This window comes from Pelodiscus sinensis, chromosome 30 (genome assembly GCF_049634645.1).
Source record: "Pelodiscus sinensis isolate JC-2024 chromosome 30, ASM4963464v1, whole genome shotgun sequence".
Classification (NCBI taxonomy): Eukaryota; Metazoa; Chordata; order Testudines; family Trionychidae; genus Pelodiscus; species Pelodiscus sinensis.
Window position 1 is genome coordinate 14,126,214 of NC_134740.1, and position 27,817 is coordinate 14,154,030.

At 48.8% G+C, this 27,817-nt stretch overlaps 1 protein-coding gene and 1 pseudogene across 1 annotated transcript; one reads left to right on the top strand and one right to left on the bottom strand.

Annotated features, from left to right (window-relative positions):
* Positions 1-1,286: 1,286 nt before the first annotated feature.
* LOC142821315 (olfactory receptor 6F1-like) lies at positions 1,287-2,330 on the top strand. Its single transcript, XM_075912193.1, has one exon. It carries the CDS (start codon positions 1,287-1,289, stop codon positions 2,328-2,330), a length of 1,044 nt encoding a protein of 347 aa, XP_075768308.1.
* Positions 2,331-8,968: 6,638 nt separating this feature from the next.
* LOC142821316 (cytosolic phospholipase A2 gamma-like) lies at positions 8,969-27,511 on the bottom strand (annotated as a pseudogene).
* Between the last annotated feature and the right edge of the window lie 306 nt (positions 27,512-27,817).

A 27,817-nucleotide genomic window follows, 5' to 3' on the forward strand; every position in this document is an offset into this window, starting at 1 on the left:
GGAATTAGATTATGTATTGCACTGGTGATGCGCTAGGACCCTGCATCCTCCCACCAGACTTTGCTTCCCTTTTGGAGTAGCACCTTTAAGTTTTTCCTTCCTAACTGTATCCCTTTGCAAGTCTCCTGTTTGTCCAGATTGGTTTTATTCTCACCCTGTCCCCCAAAATGTCTGTGAGCTCTCCCACTTGGACGTTAGCTGCATATTTTATACACATGCTCGCCACTCCCTGATCCAGTGTGAAATAGCACCAGCCCCCGGCAGAGTCCGGTAGGACCTCACTAGAAACACCCTTCCTGCCTGGCAGTGAACCAAGAGCTACTTTTTGGGTATGTTTCTTTCCATCACCTGTACATCTGTTTGAAAAATAACGTTTGTCTCTGACAGAAGCCATCTCGAGGGAAAGCGAGGGCTTTGCACCTCTCTCTGTTTCAGGCCACAGTCTTGTTTGTCCTCTCTTTTGGGAGGAAATTGGGGGTGATGGTGTTGCTGGTGTATTTGTGTGGGCAGAGTTGGCACCGAGGTTTGTTGCATGGATTGGTTCCTGAGTTCGAGTTATTATGGTGTGGTGTGTAGTTGCTGGTGAGAATATGCTTCAGGTCGGCGGGTTGTCTGTGGGCGAGGACTGGCCTGCCTCCCAAGGCCTGTGAAAGCGAGGGATCATTGTCCAGGATGGGTTGTAGATCACTAATGATGCGTTGGAGAGGTTTTAGCTGAGGACTGTAGGTGTTGGCCAGTGGTGTTCTGTTGGTTTCTTTCTTGGGCTTGTCCCGTAGCAGGAGGCTTCTGGGTACATGTCTGGCTCTGTCGATCTGTCTCCTCACTTCCTCGTGTGGGTATCGTAGTTTACAGAATGCTTGTTGAAGATCTTGTAGGTGTAGGTCTCTGTCTGAGGGGTTGGAGCAGATGCGGTTGTACCTCAGTGCTTGGCTGTAAACAATGGATCGTGTGGCGTGTCCGGGATGGAAGCTGGAGGCAGGCAGGTAAGCACTCAACCTGTGGAACTCTTTGCCAGAGGATGTGGTGAAGACCAGGACTTTAACAGGATTCAAACAAGAGCTAGATCATTTCTTGGAGGTTAGGTCCATCAATGGCTATTTGCCAGGATGGGTAGGGAGGACGTCCCTAGCTTCTGTTTGTCAGGGGCTAGGAATGGGTGACGGGAGGGATCACATGAAGGTTTCCTGCTCTGTTCACTGCCTCTGAGGAACTTGGCATTGGCCACTGCCAGAAGACAAGACACTGGCCTAGATGGACCTTTGGTCTGACACAGCCTGGCCGTTCTCATGCGTTCTTTGTTCTATTGTAGACTTTGGTCCATTTCCCCTGTAGCAGCCATGGAACTAGGAAACCAGACTTCCCTTACCAAATTCATCCTCCTGGGATTCGGGACTGTCTCCAAACTGCAGAGTCTTCTCTTCCTGCTCTTCCTGGTGATCTACCTGGTGACCATGGCTGGGAACCTCCTCATCATGGCGCTGGTGGTGTCTGACCAGCACCTCCACACCCCCATGTACTTCTTCCTGGGGAACTTGTCCTGCCTGGAGTCCTGCTACAGCTCCACCATCCTGCCGAGCATGCTGGTCAGTCTCGTGACTGGGGACAGGACCGTCTCTGTGGGAAGCTGCATCATACAATGTTACTTTATTGGTTTCCTTGCGGCCACCGAGTGCTACCTCCTAGCAGCGATGTCCTATGACCGATATCTAGCAATCTCCAAGCCCCTGCACTATGCGACCCGCATGAGCAGCCGTTTCTGCATTCAGCTCGCAGCTGAGTCCTGGTTTTGTGGGCTCCTGGCCAGTTCCATCGTCATGGGTATGTTCTACGCGAACGGGTTGCAATTCACCTTCGGGGGCCCCAATGACATTGATCATTTCTTCTGTGAATTCAAACAAATAATAAATCTCTACCTCAACGTCATCTACCAGATGGAGTTTGTCATTACCATCGTGGCCGCGTTGCTGACCCTGCCCCCGTTCGTGTTGACGGTGACCTCCTACGTCTGCATCATCTCCACCATCCTGCGCATCCCCTCCGCCACCGGGCGGCAAAAGGCCTTCTCCACCTGCTCTGCTCACCTCATCGTGGTGAGCATTTTCTATGGGACCCTGAGCATTGTGTATCTGCTGCCCCAAACCAGAACATTGAGAGACCTCAGCAAAGTGTTCTCTCTCTTCTACACGGTTGTCACCCCCATGGCCAATCCATTCATCTACACCTTGAGAAACACGGAGGTGAAGGGGACTCTGAGAAAAAAGTTCAGTCAATGCAGAGAGGTCACCATCCCTCAGAAAGGACACTGCATTTCTCGAAAGATAAAACCATAGAATCATGGAACACTAGAACAGGGAGGGACCTCGGGAGATTGTCGAGGAACACAGCTGATTTGTGGTTCAGAACTCGGATGCTATGTAGCCCCTTTCCTGCTTCCTCTTTGGTACTGTGAGCTTACAACTGTTGAGGACTGGCAAAGATTTGAAACTGTAAGGCCAGTCACACCCAGGATCCTTATGTTCAGAATAAAATGTGCAACCCCGCCCCCTCCTCCCCCCCCGTCTAGACTGCTTTTTTTTTTAAAAAACCTCTTTGCGCCTAATTTGCCTATCTTCTTTTGGAAGCTGAGGGTAGTCTAGACGTAGCCTGAGGGATAACTAAGGATGTAGTGGATGTAGTGGTAAATAAGAGTCAACAATGTAACCCTAAATGCAAAATAAGCCAACCTCATTCTAGAATGCATTAGCAGGTGTGTTGTAAGCAAGACATTCTTCCGCTCTACTCTGCACTGATTAGGCCTCAGTTGGAGTATTGTGTCCAGTTCTGGGAATCACACTTCAGGACAGTTGTAGCCAACCTGGAAAAACATCCAAAGAAGAGCAACATGAATGATTAAAGGTCTGGAGTTCATAACCTGCTAGCAAAGAGTGACATCATTAGGTTTGTTTAGTCTGGTGAACACTGAGTAGAACCATGACAACAGGTCATGCTCTGGAGTTGACATACCATAAACCGAGCTTCACAGCAGGAGGTCGGGGAGAACAAACACTTCCATCAGCTTCCCTGAATCTTTGTGAATCAAGGAGTACTGGTACTGACCAGAGATGCCCTCCATGTTTGATTTAGCGGGTCTTAACTAGACCCACTAAATCAAACGCCAGAAGCTCAATCTCCAGTATGGCCAGTGGAGACGTGGCCATAGAAAGATGTTGTAAAAAGTAGGGTGATAAATTATTCTCCTTATCCAGCCTGGACAGGACAAGAAGCAATGGGCTTAAATTGCAGGAAGGGAGGTTTAGGTTGAACCTTAGGAAAAACTGTCTGGGTGGTGAAACACTGGAATTGCCCAGGGAGATTGTGAAATCGCCATCATTGGAGATTCTTAAGAATCGGGAATGGTGTACATAATGCTGAGTCCTGCCTCATTGTAGGTGCCTGGACTAGGCAACCTATTAATGTCCCTTTCTATGACTGAGCATAATAAAACATGTATGGATCTGTAGGAACAATTAGGTACAATCCTGCATTCTGCTTCCCCCTGCCCCGACAATGCACTGCATTGAGAAATTTGCTCCATTTAGCTTATCAAGGGGAAAGTTCAGAGGCGACTTCATAACAGTCAATGCATATCTACTGTGGGAGGATATTTCTGATCAAAGAGACCATTTCAGTGTGGCAGAAACAGGAAGTAGAAGATCCAAGGGCTAGATGTTCAGAATAGAATTAAGGCATTTTTTAACCGTGAGGGTAATTAACCATGCAAACAGCTTTCCAAGAACTGTCATGGATTCTCCGTTACTTGGGGTCTCAAACTGAGGCTACGTCTACACTGCAAACTTCTTGAGCAAGAAGCTTTTTGCAGATGAGCTCTTCCGCAAAACCTTCTTGAGCAAGAGCGCATCCTCACTTCAAAAGCGCATCAAAACAGTGATGCGCTTTTGCACAACAGAGTGTCCAGACTGCATGGATGCTCTCTCGCAAGAAAGCTATTCACAGAATAGCCACCAGAGCACCTGTGCGTCTTTCGATTGCCTGGTTTTGTGCAAAAAGGAGTTATTCCTCATAGAAAGAGGAATACCTACACCACAAAAAAACCCTCTGTTCTTTTGATTCACTGTAAAATTACTTGCACAAAAACTCACTTGAGGTGTGGACGCTCCGCAAGTTTTTGTGCAAAAACGACAAGTTTCCCACAAAAATATTTCAGTGTAGACATAGCCTGAGGTTGGTTGGTTTCATCTGGATGCACGAATCTTTGGGTGACATTCTCTGGCCTGCAGAATGCAGGCGCTCAGACAACATGATCGCAATGGTTCTCCCTGGCTTTGAAATCCACAGAGCTGTGACCTAATACGTCACTGGTGTCCCTAACATCAGTTGTCCCATGAAAACGCACTGAAGGTCAATTTGGTCCAGTGCATAGATCCCTGGAATGATACAGTGACCAGCAGCATGGTCCTCAGGAGGGCATGTCCCATGGGTGGCCTCAGTTTCCCCAATTCTAAAATGCAACCTCTCATTTTGTGATGAAGGGAGGCACGGGAAGACTGCCAAAGGCATGGAAAGCGATGTACGATTGGGGCTCTAATCTCATTTTTTGCCTTGGGAATTCTTCCCTGATAAGTTCTATGGAAAGGATAAGTGTTGTTAGGACAACCCAGCAAACAGCTATTGTCCGCATGGTGACTAGCGACCCTGGCAACCTTTACTTGCCCTGTGAACCGTCCGTCACAGGTAGTTGTCCGTGTCACTGGTCAGAGCTGGCTACATCTTCGACCTCTCTCAGTGCAGGGGGTGGACTCGATGATCTCCCGAGGTCTCTACCAGCCCTAGGATTCTATGCACTTCTCTGGGGCGGGGACCCAAATTATCCCAGTCTTTGGACTCCAGCCCCAGGTTGCGTCACCAATATACCAGCAGGCTCTGCAAGGTGGAAATTTTCGAGCAAAATCTCCCACGGGGAGCAGTGCCCGAGGTGGGCACGGTGACCGAACCAGCCCTATGGAAACGAAGTATCATTGAGTCTCAACAGGAGGAGTCAAAGCATAGCACGACAAGGGGGGTTGTTTCCAAAGCAAACAGCTGGTATTCAGCTCTCTTACTGGAAGCGGGGGCCGGCTGGTTTTATCCAGGCACCTCACTTCTAGTTCTGGATGAAGCGGACTCTGTATGGGCAGCCTCCACCTTCGACTCTCCCCAGCTCCAGTCTAGCAGCTCGGATTTCCAGCCCCTCTCAAACTCTGCGTTTCACTGTCCTACTGTCAGTGCTGCTGTCCGCAGTCAGCGCTATGGGGTCATAAAACTTCCAAGGCACCAAGAACAACACTGGCCTCAGAGTGCCAAGAAACGTGGCTATCCAATGTGGTCTGCAACCCTCCAGCAAGCCACTCGCTCAACAGACAGACAATGTAGCATCTGTAGAGTTTACCCCGCGTCTCTCCTTGTATGTGCCAGATGTGCACTCAAACACCGGTTATCAACTTGCCGTGCCTCTTACATGGTGTTTCCAGCTAGTTATAGGCCTTTTCCCCATTCACGAACAATGACCTCAGGGCTATTGTTTTCTTCCTGACCCATTTGTGGACTATTTTGATTCCCTCAGTGAAGAGACATAACAACTCCCTCAGCTATCATGTGGAAATATCTGTTGCATAAGCAAAATTGACTTCTGAACCTCAAGTTGGCTATTAATGAGGTAAGTTTTAATGATTCAAAGACTCATAAGAAAGATTCCAGTTTTCTTTCTTTCTTTCTTTCTTTCTTTCTTTCTTTCTTTCTTTCTTTCTTTCTTTCTTTCTTTCTTTCTTTCTTTCTTTCTTTCTTTCTTTCTTTCTTTCTTTCTTTCTTTCTTTCTTTCAACAGTCAATGAATGTACAAAAAGGTTTAAATGATTTACAAATTGTATATACTTCAAATATGATGGACCGACACCATTCAACCCCGACATCTGCTCAGACTGAATGGCATTAGGAGGAGCATGGCCAGCAGATCCAGAGAAGTGATTATTCCCCTTTATTCAGCTCTGGAGAGGTCACATCTGGAGTGTTGTGTCTAGTTCTGGGCCCCCCACTATAGAAAGGATGTGGACGCATTGGAGAGGGTCCAGAGGAGGGCAGCCAAAATGGTGAGGGGGCTGGAGCATATGACCTACGAGGAGAGGCTGAGGGATTTGTGCTTGTTCAGTCTGCAGAAGAGAAGAGTGAGGGGGGATTTGAGAGCAGCCTTCAACTTCCTGAAGGGGGGTTCCAAAGAGGCTGGCGAGAGGCTGTTCTCAGTGGGGACAGGTGGCAGAACAAGGAGCAATGGGCTCAAGTTACAGCAGGGGAGGTCTAGGTTGGATATTAGTAAAAAGTCTTTCCCTAGGAGGGCGGGGAAGCACTGGGATGGGTTCCCTAAGGAGGGGGTGGAATCTCCATCCTCAGAGGTTTTTCAGGCCCGGCTTGACCAAGCCCTGGCTAGGATGATTGAGTTGGGATTGGTCCTGCTTTGGGCAGGGGGTTGAATTCAATGACTCCCGAGGGCTCTGCCTGCCCTGGGATTCTAGGATTCTAAGAAGACCTTGATACAAGGTTCTGGTCCTGCGTTGGGCCGGGGTCTGGACTCGACGACACACTTGCATTCTTACAAAACCCTTTACTGGAGGATCTTTGTAACTCACAAGAGCCAATGTCTCTGTGGCCGTGTCACACCCCATGTAGCTGGAGAACAACCCGGATACAGTTATTGACCAAAGCTGAGCCCTCTTTCTCTCCCGTGTCTATCTCTCTCCACAGCAGCCTGAGTAGTTCACTGCCCTGTAGCAACGGCCCCAGGGTTCCTCCCTGTTTGTTGCAACTCCTATGGACTACCGACCCTTGAGCTGTCATCGAATAACAGCGCCACTGAAAGGCCTTGTGGTGTAAAGCAGCAAGTCCGTGTGAGCAAGGGGATCCGAAACGGAGTGCAGTCCTTTGTGCTCTCGCTTACTGGGCAGCCCTCCGAAGATGGTGGAGCAAGTCTGGGCTCTTGCTAGCGATGAGGCTCATGGGGTGAAAAATGACGGGGCATTCTAGTTTATTTATTGAATATTCATCACATGGAAGGAAGAGGGTTGCCAAGGGTTATTCTCACACACGGCACAAAAAATAATTAGGAAATTAACAGCAATAAAAAACCTCAGCATTGTAAATAGCAGTCCAGAGTCTAACCTCCCTGTGAATCGTAGAATCCTAGAGCTGGAAGAGACCTCAGGAGTCATCGAGTCCAGCCCCCTGCCCAAAGCAGGACCAATCCCAACTAAATCAACCCAGCCAGGGCGTGGTCAAGCTGGGACTTAAACACCTCTGGGGATGGAGGAACATCATCAGCTGCAGTGAAGTTACTCCACATCTACCCAGGGTGTAAATGAGATTGTTAGATGCCTCACAGCTCACCACAAAACTCCTTTCTTATTTCCTTTCCTTCCGTAAACTAGAAGAAACCACAGAGAGATCTTGCAGACACACGTACTTCTAGACAGCTGCAATGTTAACATTTTGCAATGTCTACGTGAAGGGGATGTACGGTGACCAGATGGCGAGCATGACGGACCTGAACTCTTTTTTAAGGTGTGGGGTGAGGGTACATTTGAAGAAAAAGCCCTTCATATCTGAATGGTCTTGGCAGTATCACGATGTGTCGTCAACCAAGGAGACTGGAGTGTGAACACTGAGGAACCAACATGTATGTGTAAGTGTCTTACAAATTCTATCTACGTTTCATAACTTTTGCATATGAATTTATCTATAAATTAATGAGAAGTCCTGTGGCACCTTAGACACTAACAAATTCATGTATGTAGATATATAGTATCACGTGCTTTCCTGAGCAAAACCCACATCTTCAAGTGGGATGATCTTCAGATGATCCATCTCTGTTACCATGAACTACTATTGATATACTATTGCAACAAACCTCGGTGCCAACTCTGCCCACATATTTACACCAGCAACACCATCACAGGACCTAACCAGATCAGCCATACTGTCACTGGTACATTCTCCTGCACATCCACCAACGTAATATATGCCATCACGTGCCAACAATGCCCCACTGCTATATACATCGGCCAAACAGGACAGTCCCTACGTAAAAGAATCAATGGACACAAATCTGATATTAGGAATGGCAACATACAAAAACCTGTAGGGGAACACTTCAATCTTCCTGGACACACAATTGCAGATCTAAAAGTAGCCATCCTGCAGCAAAAAAACTTCAGGACCAGACTTCAAAGAGAAACTGCTGAGCTACAGTTCATCTTTAAGTTTGACACAATCAACTCTGGATTAAACAAAGACTGTGAATGGCTTGCTAACTACAAAAGCAGCTTCTGCTCTCTTGGAATTCACACCTCCAGATCAGCTGCTAGAAGTGGGCCTCATCCTCCTTGATTGGATCCACCTCGTCATCTCCAGCCTGATCCTGGCCTGCATATTTATACCTGCCTCTGGAAATTTCCACTACATGCATCTGACGAAGTGGGTCTTTGCCCACGAAAGCTTCTGCTCCTACACTTCAGTTAGTCTTTAAGGTGCCACAGGACTCCTCGTCGCTTTTGCAGATTCAGACTAACACGGCGACCCCTCTGATACGTGATACTATTGATATATTTATTCATCTAATAATCATCATGTACTATCTATCCCCACCCCCATCTATCTATCTATCTATCTATCTATCTATCTATCTATCTATCTATCTATCTATCTATCTATCTATCTATCTATCTATCTATCTATCTATCTATCCCCACACACCCCCTCTATCTATCTATCTATCTATCTATCTATCTATCTATCTATCTATCTATCTATCTCCACACACCCCCTCTATCTATCTATCTATCTATCTATCTATCTATCTATCTATCTATCTATCTATCTATCTATCTATCTATCTATCTATCTATCTATCCTTGCATCCAGTTTTCTGTCTTTCCTGAACAAAAAGAGATGTGTTTTTAAAATTATTTGGGGGTGAGTGAGGACACAATTTGCTTGATTTCCTCCAGAATCTTATCCAGGTTGTGGGATACGTTCTTCTTCGCTTTGGTGAGGAGTTCTTCCATATCTTTCTTTGAATAAGACATATTTGTGGTGCCAAACTTGTCTCTGCTCTGCTCTATCTCGTTTGCTCCTAAAAGAGGTAGGGAAGTACAGAAAAGAGGAGAACAGCGGTTTTGTTTATACACTTCTCCGGCACCCAACAGCACAGAACCCTGCACCTAAAGAGGTGGGGGAGCAACTCCTGATGTTTTCATAGAATCACAGAAATGTGGGGCTGAAAAGGAGCTTGGGAGACATCTCTTCCAGTGTCCTGTGCTGAGGCAGGACCAACTGAATCTAGCCCAACCCTGAAGGGTGCTTCTCCAACCTGTTCCTAAACCATCTCTTGGGGATTCCCCTACATCCCCCTGGAAGGCAAAACTACCAGGATGTTAAAAAGGTTTTCCTAGTTTCCCTCCCTCCACAAAAAACAAACAAACAAACAAACAAACAAACATGTGACTGGAGAACTAGTGCTGTTATCATCATCTCTCTATGTATTTTAGAGAGTTTGTATATTTGTCTGTCTGTCTGTGACTCCAGCTGTCTGTGAGTCTGTGTGTTCAGGAATTCCTCCTAAATTATAAGAGCTAGGATCCCCAAATGTGGGAGGCAGCTTCCTCTCATCCTAACTTAACACAAGGGCAGGGTTTGGTTGTGCCAGGACAATGGGAAGTGCCTGGAATGGGGTTGTTTTCCCCAACACAGAAAGGGAGGGGCCTGAGAGCAGTGACAGGTTTTGACCACAGGGGGCAGCGAGCGCAGGGGAGAGCTACACTGCAGAGTGACCACAGGGCAGCGGCCGCACCCGGCAGCGAGGGGCCAGCTGGGGTCGGTGCTCTCCATGCTGCAGACCCCCAGCCTGGGTAAGTGGCCTCCTGCCCCCAAACCCCTCCCCCAGGTTTCGGCCACAGTGCCAGAAAGGGGTGGCCACTGGCCAACAGCCCCCCTCAGGAGCTGCTGACTGGAGAGGGTGGCCAGCCCAGACCCATCCCATCATGGGGAGTCACCCAGGGGGACCAGCCACCTTCCGCTAGCAAAGACCTGACAAAGTAGCACAGTCCTGACCTCCAAGAGGAGGAGTAGCACCACCCTCAGTACCATGGGCAGGCCTGATAGTGTCCCCCCATGACCTGTCAGCCAACCGACCTCAGATCTCCCTTTTCCATCCTGGATCTTACCCTCAGACCTCCCCCCACTTCCCATCCCCCGCCCTGACTCCTGCACCCCCACCCTCTGCCCTGAGCCTCTCCACATCTCCTAGATTCCTGCCCTGAGCCCCCCATACCTACTAGACACCTGCCCTGACCCCATTCCCCGAGCCCACCCATCCTGCCTTGATTCCTGCACCCCTGCAGCCCTAGCCACCTGCACTGAAGCACCCAGCAACGCTGGGAAATCTTCCAGCATTTGTCTGATAACAGGCCCGGGACCTGATCCTGCTGGCCTCTGCTCAGCACATCCTCCTGCAGCCAGGGGAGGCAGAGGACTGTCTCCCTTCCCCCGCTCACATCTCTGGAAGCCTGGGATGGGACAGCAGAGTCTGGTGGCCCCTCTGAGCAGGGATTTTGTGATGCCCAGAGTTATTCTGTCCTGGCGGTGGCTAATCCAGCAATCAGACACCTAAGTACCATGGGGAATCCACCCCACAGAGTTGCAGAAGAACATGAGCACAACTCACTTACCGGGACAGTTTTGCGTGTTGAAGAGCGGGAAGTGCATGACGGTGGGACCTGTCTTGCCCTTGAAGATGTAGTAACCAGAGGGCTTGTCTCGATCTTTCTTGTCAAACTTTTGGTCATCTACCTGGGGAAATAGGATCCGATTTGCCTGGCAATACTTGGACGCTTTCTTGATGGTCTGGGGAGGAGGGAAAATGGATTGTAAAATAAACCGTCAGCATTTCCACTCGCATCGTATGATCCCGCTGATGTGGCCAGGCTAGAGCGTTAGAGGTGCACCTAACCTGAGAGACACAAGCATTCCAAGGAGCCTCTATGGAACTGATGGACAGGACCTCCCCAGGCACAACCCGATTGCCACATCCCTGCAGCCAGAATCGTTGTGTAACAGCACTTACACTATGGCTGTGGGATTCAAAACCTCCCAGGCTGGTGTCACAAGGAGGAGGGAGAAACATTGTTCCCCTTGGCCTCTGAGGACAGGACAAGAAGCAATGGGCTTAAACTGCAGCGAGGGAGGTTTGGGCTGGATATTAGAAAAAACTTCTTACATGTAAGGGTGGTGAAACATTGGACTAAATTGCTGAGAGGGGTTGTGGAATCTCCATCCCTGGCAATATTGAAGAGCAAGTTGGACAGACACCTGTCAGGGATGGTCTAGATGGTGCTTGGCCCTGCCGGGAGGGTGGGGAATAGACTTGATGACCTCTCAAGGTCCCTTCCAGTTCTGTGATTCTATGATTCTAAGGTTTCTATCCCAGTTCAGGCTTTGGGCGACATCACATAAATTGTAGATGTTACCTCGAAGGGATCCCCCGAGCTGAAGTCGAAGGAGAGGATCAGTTTCACGTTCCTCTGTGGGCGCAGCACCAGGGGGTAGGCGGAATTGATAGCAAGGCCGGCGTCGATCAAGTAGATTAATTCTTTGTTGGTCAAGCCAGCGGCTTGGGCCGCACCTGCAAAAAATGCACCCAGGTCTTGTTTTTGGGTAAGGATTAAACTCCCTTCAAAGCTCCAGGAAGGGTCTGACAGCTGAGTGAGCTGCTCCCTTTGGGGAACAAACAGAGAGCAAATCATTGGGATGCTCCTGTTCTGCCCAGCTAGGAACTCAGCGGCAGGCCGGCTGCTGCTGCCGGGCGGGGGCTGGGGAGACAGCTGGGCTGCCTTGACATTCCCAGCACTGAGAGCTCCCAGAGATAGGAGGGAATCCCTAGAAGCATAGGGATGAGCTCTGCCTTCCTTCCACATTGCCCTGTGGGATGCTTACCCACAATGCTTTGCTTTCTCACCAGAAGAGCTAGCCACGTGGCCAGGAAATGCAGAAAATGGGAGGCAGAAAAACCAGGTTGACTGGTTTTCAGTTTTGCCTGTGGACAGCATCTTTGTCTCCAAACGTTCTCCGTGTCGATACAGCCTAAGAGCCGCAGCCTGGCAGCCATCCTGCCCTGCTCCAGGTCACCGGCGCGGATGCCTGGCCTCTGACGCTGCTTTCAACCCTCAACACCGGCCCCGGGCTTTTCACACCAGCTCAGACTAGGCATGACTCCTGCTCCAACCACTAGGCATTAGGGTTGCCAGATGGTTTAACAAAATATACTGAACCACCCCTCCGCCCCCTCCAAAAAAAACACTCTGGGAAAAATTTTTGTTGAGCAAAGAAAAAAAGTCGCTGTACCTTTAAATTCCCACACTCCTCGCTCCCCCCACCCTTGCCAGACATGGTGGTGGGAAATGTCCCCATTGGCCTTCTGGCGGAGGAAAACAGAAAATACCCAACATTTTACATGTCCGGTATTTTCTGTTGTTTTTTTATTAGATGGAAGGTGCAATTACCGAACCAGACACCTGGCAACCCTATGTAGGCAGGGCTGCCCCATCCCGGTCACCGACAAGCCCCTCATTCCAAGCGAAATGAGTGGGAGTTAGGTGCAGAGATTTCAAAGTTGTTTCAATTCCGCCGTTCCTTTCCTGTTTGTCGTGAGTGAGATTTCATTGCAAGAATTTCCTAGAAAATCATGATAGGGTTTTGGTTTGGGTTTTGGTTTGGGGGTTGTTGTTTTTTTGTGAAAATGTTGATTGTAAAATACAATCTTTTCCCACTTTGAAGAAAACTATTATTTATGACAAACATGGGCCAGTGCTCTGTTGCCTTAAAGAGGATGGGGGACGCTTTGACATCTCATTCTAATAAAACCAGACAAATAACATTTCCACCCCAGCTTCCCAGCTCTCAGGAGAATGCAAAACAAAGAAAACCAAATATTCAGAGAAGTTTGTTGGACCCCAAAGCAGAAATTCTCTTTTTACCGCCCTTCTCTTCTCCCTCTTGAGCACGAGAATATTCAGACATCTGTGATTCCTGCTGTAGCCCTCACCAACCTTGCTCTGTGACCTAGACATGATCGTTTTGTGGTTTGGCACCTCAGTTCACCTTCAGCTACACGGAAATAAAAACATTTCTCGGCCTTGCCGGCTGTTCAGAGTTGTCAACAGGAACTTGGGGCATATGGCCACAGAAAGGAGGCGTTAGGTAGGTTACAAGAGACAGAATTTGTGAGAGATTTCATGACATCTTCTCAGAGCTTTCAGGGCTACAGGAATGCTGCCCTCCCCAGCACTCTCACCCCGCACCCGACCCTCTGATGCCCACAATCATGATGCCACAGGGGTAGGGCTCCGCGTGGAAAGCGCCAGTCCAAAGGAGGTTGCTCACCGCTTCCGTAGAGGAAGTTGTGGGTGGTGCCCCACGTCCAGGTGCAGAGGCAGCGTGCCATTTTCCACAAGAGATTCGACATGTTCCATATGAATCCTGGGAAGGCAAGAGCAAGGGGAAGGGGACCCGAAGGGGAAAGTCAATTCAAACAAAAAGCTGGGAAGACTCTGTGGACACATTCGGCCTTTCCCCCCTTGAACATCGGTGGGTGGGCAGAGATGGGTTTTGTGGATCCAAAGGCCCCCAGGTAGCTTAGTGCCCCTGGCAGAGTAACTGCTTTGAACTCAGCACTTTGAGAACCCTCCTCTCTCCCTCCGCCCCACGACAAGGGGCATTTCTTTGCATTTCCATGGGTAAAACTGAGGGCCAATTTTGAGATGAGCCGCTACAGGATGGGGAGGGGAGTTGAGGAAAGAGCAGCATTCGGGAGAGGGGCTCGCTGGGTGAGCAGTGACCAGACAGGGCCAAAAACTGCTTGGGGTCAGGAGGAGTTTGAGGGGGCAGGGTCTTTTCCCGAGAAATTGGACATTTAAATTCCCTTCCCCCAGAAAACACAATCGCCTCTGCCCAGCTGCAGCCCCATGGGGGGAAGTGAGGTGGGTCAGAACAAACGGTGATGGGACTTGTCAGCTTAGAAAGGAGAATCCTAGAATCCCAGGGCTGGCAGAGACCTCAGGAGTCACCGAGTCCGGCCCCCTGCCCAAAGCCGGACCAACCCAACTCAACCATCCCACCAGGGCTTGGTCAAACTCAGACTTAAACCCCTCAAGGGATGGAGACTCCACCCCCTCCCTAGGGAACCCAGCCCAGCGCTTCCCCACCCGCCTAGGGAAATAGCTTTTCCTGGGGGATATAATAGAGGTCTGTAAAATCATGACATGTATGGAGAAAATGAGTAAGGAAAAGTTATTTACTTGTTTCCATAACATAAGAACTAGGGATCACAAATTGAAAATAATAGGCAGCGGGTTAAAAACAAATAAAAAAAAGTTTTCCTTCCTGCAGCGCACAGTCAACCTGTGGAACTCCTTGCCAGAATAAATTGCCGAGGGTGGTTGTGGAATTTCCAAAATTGCAGATATTTAAGAGCAGGTTACATAAACATCTGTCAGGCATGATCTAGACCAGGGTGGCCAACCCGCAGCTCACGAGCCACATGCGGCTCTTCTCCCCCAAACGTGTGACTCACAAATCCTCTGCTGAGCTCCCCCGCATGACCCCTGCCCCCCCCAGCTCTCCCCAGCAATCGGCTCTCCTGTGCTCACTGGGGTGGCAATTCAAAATGGTGCCCAGGATGGCAGCCATTGAACAAAAAGCCTCAGTTTGTTTCTTAAAGGGGCAGCCTCTTTTTTTTCTCAGCAATTCTGATGCGGCTCTTTGCAGTTTTTCCACAGCTGTTTCAGCTCTTTGTTAAGTGGGTTGGCCACCCCTGATCTAGACGGTGCCTGGTTCTGCTGTGAGGGCAGGGGACTGGACTTGATGATCTCTCAAGAGCCCTTCCAGTGCTCGTGTTCTGTGATTCTATGAATCTTTGTTTCCTACCCTTTAACCAGATCGTGGTGATTTTAGCATTTTATTTTTACCCCTTAATCTGAGGGGGAAACCAGTGGAAGAAAGAAGTGAAATGTCTGAAATGCTGAATTACACAGGGAAATAGTGAAACCATCAATTGTTTCCCTTTTAGACACCTCTGGTTCTTTGCTCCCACATGTGAAGCAGGAATTTGGAAATTTGGAAGCCCGTCTAAGTGACCAACGTTTGTACAAGACTTGCCTGCAGCTTCCTGTTCACATTCCCAGATGAAGTGAGCTATCTCCCAAAATCCTTTTGTCACGATGTTCCAGTACGGGAACGAAGCCAGGTCAGAGCTCGTCAGGTGATGATTTCTGATACTTTCTTCTGCATAAATAATGGGTGAAATGAGCTTAGACGGGAGATAAGTCAGAGAAGGCTCATTGGATCCGTTTCAGGGCACAGGGGGCTAAGGCAGGTGTGGCAGCCACTAAAAAGCAATAGGTTTTAGGGTGATAATTTCCTCAGGCCCTTTTGAAAACCTGAGCCTGTGTGTACTGGACCAGCCACGGGAATTTGTGGAAATACTGGCAAACACACAGATATTGTCAGCATGCAGCAATTTATTCATTCATTCAGCAATTCATTTGTTGACAGCAATTCATTCATTCAGCAATTCATGACATCAGACATTACCTACGGCATCACAGGCACTAGGTTTACATGATTAGACAAAGGAACAGGCAGTAAATCTAGTCCCACCGATCCACTTGCCTCTCTGGGTTTCCATTAGCTCCCTGAAGACTCTCTCGCATTCTTTCCCGGCGGAGTCTTGCACGTGAAGCTCCAGGAAGAGGACGACACCCCAGCAGTGGCCAGAAGAACTGTGAGTATCTGGAAGGAACGAGGACATGATGTAGCCACCAGGCTGCTGTTAATCCTGGTGGCCCCATGGGCGCAGAGGGGACAGTCTGATGCTGCCAGACCCCAAAGTCTCCTGGGCACCAGGATGCAACAGCCCGTGGAGGTCAGAGTCGTGGTTGCTGAGTGTGTCTGTACGTGGTACATCAGGCACACCCGGAGAAGGAGGTGTGTAATGGTTAGAGCTCCCCTCCCCCAACACCTGGTTTATGGCGCCAGCCACCTGGAGCAGACCAGGACAGCGGTGTACTAAATTCAGGATAACCCTGCTCCATCAGGGATGATAAACATTTGGCTGCGTGCGATTTCTTAGGCTACCTCAGTATCTCATGCCCGTTCTGCACAGGGAACTAGCACAATGGGTGTCGGGCTGGTGAGTCTTGCCCACATGCTCAGGGTTTAGCTGATCGCCATATTTGGGGTCAGGAAGGAATTTTCCTCCAGGGTAGATTGGCAGAGGCCCTGGAGGTTTTTCGCCTTCCTCTGTAGCATTGGGCACAGATCACAGCTGAAGGACTCTCTGCATGTTGGGGCCTTCAAAGTATTTGAAGGCTTCAATATCTGAGACATAGGTGAGAGGATTATTCTAGGGGGGTGGGTGAGATTCTGTGGCCTGCACTGTGCAGGGGGTCAGACTGGATGATCATAATGGTCCCTTCTGACCTTAAAGTCTATGAGTCTATGAATACATGTCATGAGAGCCCCCAAAGACCACAGGCTCCAATAAAAAACTGAATCAGGTTTATTGTGGAACAAAGTGCATTAATAGTCATCAGTAGCCAGACAGCCCAGAGCCCTGATGCGTTTGAACCCATGACAATGGACTTGACTTGGTCACTAGTATGGATTTCACTATCGCCCCCCAGGCCGGCCAAAGAGCTGGGCTGAATGGCCCCCACATTGATAGACGATTGCAAAGGTGCCCAGACTCCTTTTTCCTCTTAAAGTGCGGGAGGGGGAAGAGAAGAAAAAAGAACTGAAACACTCGAAATGATGAAATAGTGAAATGACCATTTTTTTCTCCCACATGGGACACATCTGGCGCATTGGCTCCCACATCTGGAGGAATAATTTGGGAAGTCCAGACACCGTCTGTCTAAGAGACAGCAGAGTCTGGAAGACTCACCTTGAAGTTCAGTTTTAAAACCCGCAATGAGTTTAGTGAACGCTGCCTTTTTTTTCCCCCACGTCTCTGAACTCCAGGTCTTATGCACCTCGAGGCACTTCAGGTAGGAACTCTGGGTTTTCCCACCTGCTCAGAGAATGGGCAAAGTTAGGTTAGATTTGAGACGACCAATGGGAGGCTCATTCAATATGCTCTGGAGCTCAGGGATGTTCAACGGGTGCAAATGCAGTTGTGGTGGCCACTAAAAAGCAATAGGATTTACGGGTCAAATTTTCTCAGGCCCTTTTGCAAACCTGAGCCCGTGTGTATCAGAATGGCCACGGGAATTTGTGGAAATACTGGCAAACACTGGGATATTGTCAGCACGCAGCAATTCATTCATTCACTCATTCATTCATTCATTCAGCATTTCATTTGCTCCATTTATTCACTCATTTCATTCATTCATTCATTCATTCATTCATTCATTCTTTCATTCAAAGCAATTCATGCTATCTGATATTTCCTAAGGCTCCAAAGGAAGGAGACTTTGGACCCCGTTTGAAAATCCCGTCTTGCTTGATTAGACACAGGGACAGGGGATCAATCTAGCCCCGCCGATCCACTTGCCTTGCAGCGCTTCCTTTAGCTGCCTGAAGACTCCCTCGCAGTCTTTCCCGGCTGAGCCTTGTTTGTAAAGCTCCAGGAAGAGGCCAGCGCTCCGGCAATGGTCAGAAGGAGAGTGAGGAGCTGGAAGGAACGAGGACATGATGTGGCCACCAGGCTGCTGTTAATCCTGGTAGCCCCATGGGTGCAGAGGGGAAAGTCTGATGTTGCCAGACCCCCCCAAGTCCCTTGGGCACCAGGATGCAACAGCCCGTGGAGGTCAGAGCCCTGGTTGCTGAGTGTGTCTATGTGGTACATCAGGCACACCCGTGGGATGAGGTGTATAATGGGTTAGAGCTCCCCTCCCCCGACACCTGGCTTACGGTGCCAGTCACGACTAGACACCCCCACACCCTGCGTCTGGTCCTGGATCCCCAGCTCTACGGGAAGTGTCCCCTCCCTCGGCGAGGCGGCGGCGGGGGAGACGTAACCACAGCCCCGCTGCCCGACCTGCCGTCGCTGGGTTTCCCAGAGCTCCCAGCGGTGACGGGAAGGGAGGGATTCCCCGCACAGGCTCAGCTGTGAGCTCAGTTGGGTTCGGCGGCTGAGCCTGCTCTAGGGAGGGAATTTGTGCACGGTGGGATCAATCCACGTACGGCCGAGAACCACAGAATCTGAGAGACCTCGCTGGCCTCCTGGGAGATGCAAACAGCCCATTCGAACCATCTAATTGCCCTGCCCTGAGGCCCACCCTGCCTGCCAAGATGTTCATCCTCCTCACCTGTCTGCCTCATTATTTAGCACCCTGTTGGGTTCCCCCCTCCCCAGCTCTCACTTGCATTGGGCTTAGATTTCTCTTCCTTGCTCATAACTCCACCTCCAGCAGATGCTCAGGGTCCCCGTGTCAGAAACTCCACCTGGGGTCAGACGGCAACGGCGGGTAGATAACTTGCAGCTCACTCTACCCTGCCAATGCGCAGTGGCTGGATCCCCCCAGGGAAAGGTTCTTCCCCTTGTGGACTCTTGGTGCGTCTCAGAAATTCTCTTCCATTGGATACAAGTTGTGTGGTGGGCAGGCGTTAATAACTTAACTTCGGGATTAGGCTGCTCATGACTTCCCAGCAGGCCTGGTGATACTTTCCTAACAGCACTTCCTGCATTAAAAACTGCCAGCTGGTCACCCTTTAAACTTTCCACAAGAAACTGATCATTCTGACAAGCTTTGGGAATGGATGAATTTTGGTGGCAGTTTGGAACAAGTTGAGTTTGAGGACATTTATCTAATCTGCTCTCAAATATCTCTAATGATGGAGATGCCACAACCTCCCAAAGAGCAGCCCCTAGTGAGATTTGAACTCACAACCCCTAGTTTGACAGGGCTATGGAGTCTATCTCACCATAGCACCCTAGAACTGGAAAGGACCTTGAGCAGTCCTCAGGCTAAAGAAAAACCTGCCAGAAATGCAATGACCTACCTGCTGTAAAATGTGCACATTGCCGGGTTTTTTTCAGACTTTGGAATTTTTCCTTAATAAGATCTCAGAAAAACAAAACAAAACACATGCGTTAGGAGTCGTTTCTCACAGCTACTGTGAGTTAGTGAACTGTGTAATCGAGGAAATCTCGTTCAGGGTCTGAAATGTGAGGTGGAGTCATTTTTTTCATTAAATTTGGGGTTGTGTTTGATCTAGGTGTCCAGGACCTGATTTTGGTCCGGCTTCCGCTGGTGTAACTCGGGAGGAGAGCAGGCAAGAGAACAGAATTTCCACGTTGTGGGAAATTTTGGACATTCTGAAATCATGCTGGTGCCAATGCAGTGACTGGTAGCAGGGGACGGTGTCACTGGGATGAATGGTAAGGAACTGGGACCATTGCTACAGAATGGTGGGGTGGCTCTTCCATGAGAGACCTGTTCCAACTCAACGGATGGCCCAACCCTACCTTCAATAAGCAGAAATGTCAATACCTAGTAAAAAGTTTATGTTTTCCTTCATGCTTCCAGGGGCACTTCCCCAGAGACCTGAAAATAAAAAGGAAAAGACCTGATTTGCCTCAGTGGAGTGACGATGGCACCAATACCCTCTCTAGACGGTGGACCATTGGTAGAAAAGTCCAGTGGGCGCTGGCAGATCAACCTCCGATGGGCTATGTGCTTTTGCAACTTGGTTCACTCATTGGTCCTGACTGAAATCGGTTATTTTAAGTAGAGGTGGGCACAAGTTTTCCCATGGGGGAGGTCTAGGTTGCAGATTAGGAAAAAGAATTTCTCTAAGAGAGTGAGGAAGCACTGGGCTGGGTTCCCTAGGGAGGGGGTGGAATCTCCATCCCTAGGGGTGTTTAAGTCCTGACTTGACCAAGCCCTGGCTGGGATGGTTGAGTTGGGTTGGTCCTGCTTTGGGTAGAGGGTTTCACTCGATGGCTCCTGAGGTCTCTGCTGGCCCTGGGATTCTCTGATTTTTTGCATCCCCAAATACTTTTTTTTTTTCTCAAAATTGATTCTATGAAAAGGACCATTGGAAAGAGGAGGTGACAGCAGTGCGACGGGGTGAACATGGCCTGGCATTTTCCTCCTGCCCCTTCTCAAGGGGAGGGGAACTCGTGCGGGTGCACCACTGAACTCTGGGTCTCCGCTGACCACGGGCAGTGGCTGTGAGCGGGGTGCGGAGGAAGAGGAGGGAGGGGTGCGTTAGAGGGACATCGGTCTGTGGGACAGGGTGGGGATCGGTGCCCGAGGACCCCCCATGGACTTTGGAGGGAGAGTTTTGCTTGTGGTAAGATGCGCTCGAATCCCGACAGTGGGGCTCTCTCTGCTCGACACCGGCTGGGTGCATGGGAGGGGGGATGTTTTGCCTCTGAGCTGCACTCAGGGGTGCTGTGTAATGTTCAGGGTAAAGACTCAAGCTGGTTCTCTGTCCCACTGTGAAACAGGAGCCCCAGGTATTGCACCGAGCCCTTCCCACTGCCAGCCCCCCCGGCAGAGCGGTTACACCTCGCCCAGCTGGGAATCAAGCGACTTCGTGACTCACCTTGCAAGTAGCCGATGTGTTTCTCTTTCTTCTGTTCTCTCAGAGTCCCACCATGGAATTTGCTTCCCAAGGCCTTAGTGCTCACGAATGCCCCCAGGCCAGAGAGGCCAGACTCATGGGGGGTGTATTCAAACCAGGGCCCTAGGAAATAGAGAGAGGGAAAGAACATGAGAAAGTAAGAACAGCCACACAGGGTGAGACCATCCAGCCCAGTGTCCTGTCTGCTGACAGTGGCCAATGCCAGGAGCCCCAGAGGGAGGGAACAGAACAGGGAATCATCCAGTGATCTGATTCACCAGCTCTGCCCAGCCTGGATAAAAGCCATTGATGGACCCAACCTCCATGAATCTAATCTAGCTCTTTATTTGAACCCTGGTCTTCACAACCTCCTCTGGCGAGGAGTTCCACAGGTTGACTTTGCGCTGCATGAAGAAAAACTTCCTTTGGTTTGTTTTAAACCTGCTATTAATTTCATTTGGTGACCCCTAGTTCTTGTGTAATGGGAACAAGTAAATAATTATTCACTTTCCCCACAGCAGTCATGACTTTATAGACCTCCCCTTTAGTCTCCTCGTCTCTAAGCTGAAAAGTCCCCGTCTTTTTCATTTCTCTTCCTATGGCTCCCGTTCAAATTCTGAACCATTGTGGTTGCCCTTTTCTGAAACTTCTCCAAGTGGTGTGTAAAATGGCCCCTTTGAAGTGCCAATTTTTTGTTCCCTTTTTGTCCAAGGGCAATTAAGTTCTCAGTTCCTCCTCCCCTTGGAGCAAATAGATCGATTCAATTTTTCAGTCTCTTCTTTCGTCCGTGGTCATTTTCTCCTGTGACCTCCTCCTCCTAGTGTTTCCCTCCTAAGCCATCATGTGTTGTCCTTGCATATCCCAGAATCCTCCTTGCTGTGGGGCCCCTTCACCAACCCATCCCTCAGTCCAAAGAAAGGTGGAGAGGGAAAATGCATCATAATGAGTCAAATCTAAAAACAATACATTTAACGGTAGAGCTGATCGAAAAGGGAAAAGCAATGTCACGTTTTCTGACGTTTCCCAACTTCTTTTCCTTTCACAGAAAAGATTCGTTTCTTAAACACATTTGGCCATTTATAATAGGTGTATTTAATAGACATTTGCCTTGTTTTCAAAGTCACTGTTGAAATAATCATGGAAAATTTTTGTTTTTTTAACTTTTTTTTGTGGACAATGAAGAACGTCAATAACCATTTTGGCAATGGGAGTAATGAAAATGTGATTGAAATGTAGAGAGAGATTGGAAAGGTATGAAAAAAATACATTTCTTTACCTGGGCTTGTTTTACCTTCTTCACTCAATTTACTAATTTCTATTGCAGCATAGATGGGGTAAGGGTTAGTCCCTTTTGTGGAGGCATCCGTGTGTTCAGATAACTTGGTCGGATCATGCTGGAAAGGTGAGAATTGATTAGTATCAAAAGAGAAAAGTTTTGGTGATGTTCCCAGAAATTCTGTTCCTTGCTATAGATTGAACCTCTCCAGTCCAGCACACTTGGTTCCGAAAAAGAGAATTTTCCGGACCACGGAAGGTCAATATTGTCTATCCACATTACTAGCACTTCCTCTGCTTGCTGGGCTCTTAGAAGACATTTCGGGGTAAATTAGAGCTAAATAACAGCACAGAACAGAGAGACAGGGCTGGTGGCTGTAAATAAAGTTGATAAGACCGTTGGAAACTTGGCCCCACCCATGATAAGTGGACATCCAGCTAGGGGTTCTGGACTAAAGAGGTTCAACCTGTAATTAGTTCAGGCTACCAATTAAACCGAGACTACCATAATCTTCATCATTTTCCCCTCCTTCTAGCATGCACTGTGCTGAAAAAACAAGCAAGTCTTTACAGGCCATCCTGGAGATTTTCAAACAGGCTAAGGAAATTGGACCCAGAGTTTCAAAAATATTTGGCACCTAACGATGCAAAGCAGCATCTAAAGGGCTTTTCAAAAGCATCTAAGCAAGGTCAGTGCCTTAGGACAGTGTTTCTCAACCTTTTTTTTTTTAATAAAGTACCCCCAGTCCCTACAGTTTTCAGACACACACACAAAAAAATTCTACCTTTGCCACACATTTGTTTAAACAACTTAATTGTAGCCGGGCGGGCAATGACATTTTTGTGTGTAAAAAGTACAAATATAATCAAGTGCTGTAAAAATTAAAACAAAAATTCAGTTTTCTCCAAATTTCAGTTGTTGATGGATCCCCCCAGATGTCTCTCAGGGATCCCTAGGGTACTCATACCACTGGTTGAGAAACCCTGCCTTAACACATGTCTATCCTGGAGAAAAACAGTTTGCTCATCTGATTGAGAGAAATACCGTGTGTTAAGATGATAAGAATATCAGAGGGAAGTCAATTCAACCCAAAACAAATATTTTTGGAGTTCTGAAATTACTCATGAATTCGGTCGAATGTGGTGAATTCTTTCATCTGAGAAAAAAATGCAAATTAAAAATTGAAATGCTTTCTTTGGGCCTGTTTGAAATGAAACATTCCAACTTGGTATTTTGAAATGGAATTTTGCTGGCCACTTTAGCTAATAGGGAAAAAAATCCCATTTCCAAGAAGTGACTTGAAATTTATGAAAATAATTTTAGGTTAAATAATCTTTCGGAAAAAAATAAATAATGAATCCTAAATGGTCAGTGCTGAAGAATCCACCATAAAACTTGATAAATTGTTCCAATAGTCAATTACCCTCACTGTCAAAAATAGACGTTTTCCTTAACTTCAACTCTCACTCACTGGACTGTGTGAAGCCTTTTTTTCCTGTGAGATAGAAGAGCCCATTGATAAAAATTCAAGAGTATGACTGAGAATTTCATTCCTTCTAGCTTTTTTTCACATCAATTTACATTCCAGAAAGCCCAGGATTTTGGGATCAGATGCTAGGGTGAGATTGTCACAAACATCCAAAGGAATGAGTAGTCAAATTCCCAAGAGTTTTACTGGGCAATGTGTCTCCAAATCCCTTAAACAGCCTGGAAGGTCTCACTTTAGAACTGTTGAAATACCACAGTGATCTTTGGGAGCTCCAGGGAAGAGGCTGAGGCCTACAAAATTACCAGGAGGGGTCAGAAAGCTTTCAGATATGAGCAGGACTTATTCATCCTACCACTCTTTTATTCCTGAATCCCATGTACTGCCGAGAGAGAGAGAGAGAGAGAGAAAGAGAGAGAGACTCTGGATTTACATGCAAACCTACCAGTTTCAATACACTATAGACAAAGAAAGCGTCCCAGACATCGGTCAGAGAGAAGAGTTCGTCTTCAGCTGCCTGTATCACCAAATTAAACTCTTCTTTAATATGCCAGGAAGTCTCACAAAGTTGGTCTATCAGGGGTTCTTCCAAGTCCTCTATTTTCTCTGCCCAGTCCTTCTCCTTGTAGAGGGTGGACATGCACCTTGGAATGAACCAGAGAGGGGTGTGGCTGAGACTAAGGACGTAGAAGAGGGCACCTCCCTCCCCCTTTTCATCTTCAACCTTCTGTTTCCCAGGCAGAACGATCGTTCGGGCAAGTTCTAACACCACTGAGACTTCACAAGAAATTCATCCATGGCTGCCTGGCACCATGGCCTCTGGGAAGTTCATGCCAGTCATAGGGAGAGAGCCAAGACCCTCTGCTGAAAGCCAAGGCTGGGGGGAGAGGTAGATACGCTGGAGGGAAGGGATCAGAGTGACCTAGAGAAATTGGAGGGTTGGGCCAAAAGAAATCTGAGGCGGTTCAACAAGGACATGGGCAGAGTCCTGCCCTTGGGACGGAAGAATCTCAGGCATTGCTACAGGGTGGACAATGACTGGCTAAGCAGCAGTTTGGCAGAAAAAGGCCCTGGGAGGGACAGAGGAGGAGAAGCTGAGGATGAGTCAACAAAGCGCCCTTGTAGCCAAGAAGGCTAACAGCATATTGGGCTGCATTAGGAGGAGCATTGCCAGCAGATCCAGAGAAGTGATTATTCCCCTTTATTTGGCTCTGGTGAGGCCACATCTGGGCTGTGTCTAGACTGCACCCCTTTTGCGGAAAAGAGATGTTGATTAGACAAACCGCAATTGCAAATGAAGCGGGGATTTAAATCTTCCCCATTTCATTTGCATGAACATGGCTGCCGCTTTTTTCCGGCTCGGGGCTTTGCCGACAAAAAGCGCCAGTCTAGACGGGGATCTTTCGGAAAATAAAGCCTCTCCAGTGCACCCACATCCTTTCTGTAATGTGGAGCTCAGAACTGGACACAATACTCCACATCTGGCCCCTCCACATCCTTTCTGTAGGGAGAGGGGCCGGAATTGGATGCATTACCCCCATGCTCCCTGAGTGTGGAGTGGACACACCCCAGGTGCTTCTGAAGACGTCACTCACAACGCATGGAAAACATTCAGGGCTGAATCATCGTAAGAATGCTCCAACTCTTCAGGAAAAATGGCTCATTCACCCTTCTACAGACGTGCACCTACCAGGTGGAACCCGACACCCCGCACAGGTACATGACGGCGTCCAGCAGGCCTCGGTTCTTCATCTCTGCCAAGGTTCCCAGAAGGGCGATTGTGGCCCGCAGACCCCCGCCCGATCCTAGCACGGCGATAATGGGCATGGTCTTCTGGGAGAGGGGAAGAGAAAACGACAAATGAATGAAGAACGCTGAGGCCTCTCTGGTACCCAGCTCTGGTTACAGACCCGTTCGAGAAAGGGATGCATGTGAGGGCCTACAGGGCACTTGAAACCCCCTGAAGCAACACGGGTTCCTAACTCCCTTTGGTTTCCATTGGACGTGGAATCTGGGTCAGATTTATTAGAACTTTTTACTGTCCCCATGACTTACAGGAGCCATATCTGTCTGTCTGTCTGTTTGTTTGGAACAAATGTGTCCTGTAGAAGGACTCGTCTCTGTGCCCCCAAAATGTAGGAAAGGCAGCTGCTCAGGAAATGATTTTTATTCCTATAAAATTTGGCTCTTTCTTTCTTGGAGGAACCAAACTGTTCATCAAAAAATTAGGAAGTGGCCACCTCCAAACCCCCCCCCCCATGATCCCCCCATTGCCTGCCTGCCCCCCTCAATTTCAAAATGTTAAGATTGAAAATTTAATTTTTTGTGCATAATGGACATTTTTTCACAAAACAGAAATTGTTCATCCAAGAGGCATTGAATGCAAAGTCAGCCCGTTGTGACACTAATGCGCTAACAGGTCAGTGAGCATTAGAGAGACTGACCCTTGAGCACCAAAAAGCTCCAGGTCACTCTCCCTTGGGAAGACGGCTGTGAGAAGGAAGCAGGGAAAGTTTCTTAAGCTGGATCTGCAAGGCCCAAAGAGAGGAGACATCCCTCAGGTGTGTTGGGTGTGTAGAGCTCCCTTCCTTCCAGGATTACCACTTTTTAATGCTAGGTAACTCTCCTGGGGGGTTCCCCACAGCTCCACCATGTCAGTAAGAGAGGCACCACAGCTGGTAGGCAGCAGTAGTTGGCTTTTACCCTCCGTGCAGTTCAACCAGCAGAGGGCGCTGTGATGCATGTAGGAAGCATGTTACGCAATCCCCATCCATTACTGATCTGAGCAATCTGTCCGTCAAGAGTAAATAGCTCACTCCACCCAGCTCCCTTTCCTTCTATGCTCCCCGGGATGGCTCTAATGGCCCCTTTCCATCTGTCCTCTGCTGCAGGCATGTTCTGGCTTCACAGTCACATGGCAGGGAGTCATTAACGAGCAATGACCGAATTCATATGCACCTGGAGCCCTCTAGAGGTCAGCCCCAGACAGGCCTGTGGGGCAAAGGGGGGAATTTCCCTGGGGCCTGGTGATTCCACGGGGCCCAGTGTTCCTGGCTGCTGCTGCTGATACCGTGACAGCAGAGTGGCCGGAGCCCTGGGACCTTTAAAGCGCCACCGGAGCCCTGTGCAGAGTGTCCTGTATGGCTCTTAGGGCTGCCTGCAGAGACGGAGCTGCTGAGGGCTGCGGGGAGGGAGGGGGCCATGAACGGCCCTCTGGGTGGAACAATGTATTCTGGGAGGTCCTGAGTGGAGGTTGCCCCTGCCCCTTCAGCCAAAAGCTCCGCCCCTTTGAGGGGTCAGAGCCAGCCCCTCCCCCTCCCAGCTCACCGAGGGCCCTGCAGAGGCTGTTGTTTCCCCTGGTTTCCCAAAAGCCCCATCCGGCACTTACAAGCATGTTACCCCTCTGGCGACGTGTGTCAGGGCTTGTGCCTCTAGCAGTGAAGGCCAAAGGATAGAAGCGGTGGATGTCTGTGGCCACGGGCTGCCCCCCTGCGGTTCGGGAGTGTCACGCTGGATAGGGAGCCCCTCCGTGGGGCCCGATTTGTGAGGGATTTCCTGCCACTGAACCAGGCACTTCAATCACCACAGCCCTGCCTGACGGGCTAGAGCGTTCTCCTTAGCGCTGTAGGGCATGACGGAGGCCTACCTCATCACAGGCAATACCAAGGCTCTGGAGACACTTCAGGACTTTCCCCTTTCTGTTCCCACTGGCTTCCTTCTCGCCCGCTGACAGCTCCTGGGAGAACCGGACAGCGTCATCCTGCCAAAAATAAAAAGCCAAAAAAATCCCCCAACTGATCTCTTCAAAGGCTGCCAGAGAGTAGAGATATGGGGGATGGGTGCAGCTGGCACAGGACCCTCTGAAATTCCCTCCTAATATTTGTATCATGTCTAGAGACCTCAGCCAAGATCCCAGGGCAAAGGATCGATTTTTCCATTCACTGGATGTTCTGAGAAATTGGGGGAGGAGGGGAGATGGGACCAGTTTGAGTTGAACCCAATCCGATCATGGTAAAAAGTTTGGTCAAATGGAAAGAAAGCGACTCTGGGCTGAACACAACACTTCTCAACAAACAAATAATTTACCTTCCCTGACACAGACATTGTCACGGCCTCTTCCAGGTTTCCCCTTGGAGCTCGTGGGGAGATGGAATTCTTCCTGCAGAGGTAAACGGGCTCTTTAAGGAGCGTCTAGATGGGAGGGACAGGGCAAAATCAGACAGCTGTTTTCTTCTTTCTGTAACTGTTTCCTAGAAAAGGAACATTGAATATAGTAACATTGGGATATTGAGCGGAAATTGAAAAAGTAAATAAAGTAGGTAGGAGCCCAAATCCCACAGAACCTCAAGCTGGAAATCTAACAGAAAACAAACTAACATTGAGCTTGGTTAGTTTAGAGGTTCCACTTGC

What these genes read in the sequence shown, in the direction of transcription:
- LOC142821315 (XM_075912193.1), top strand. Translation starts at nt 1,287, where the DNA reads ATGCGTTCTTTGTTCTATTGTAGACTTTGGTCCATTTCCCCTGTAGCA.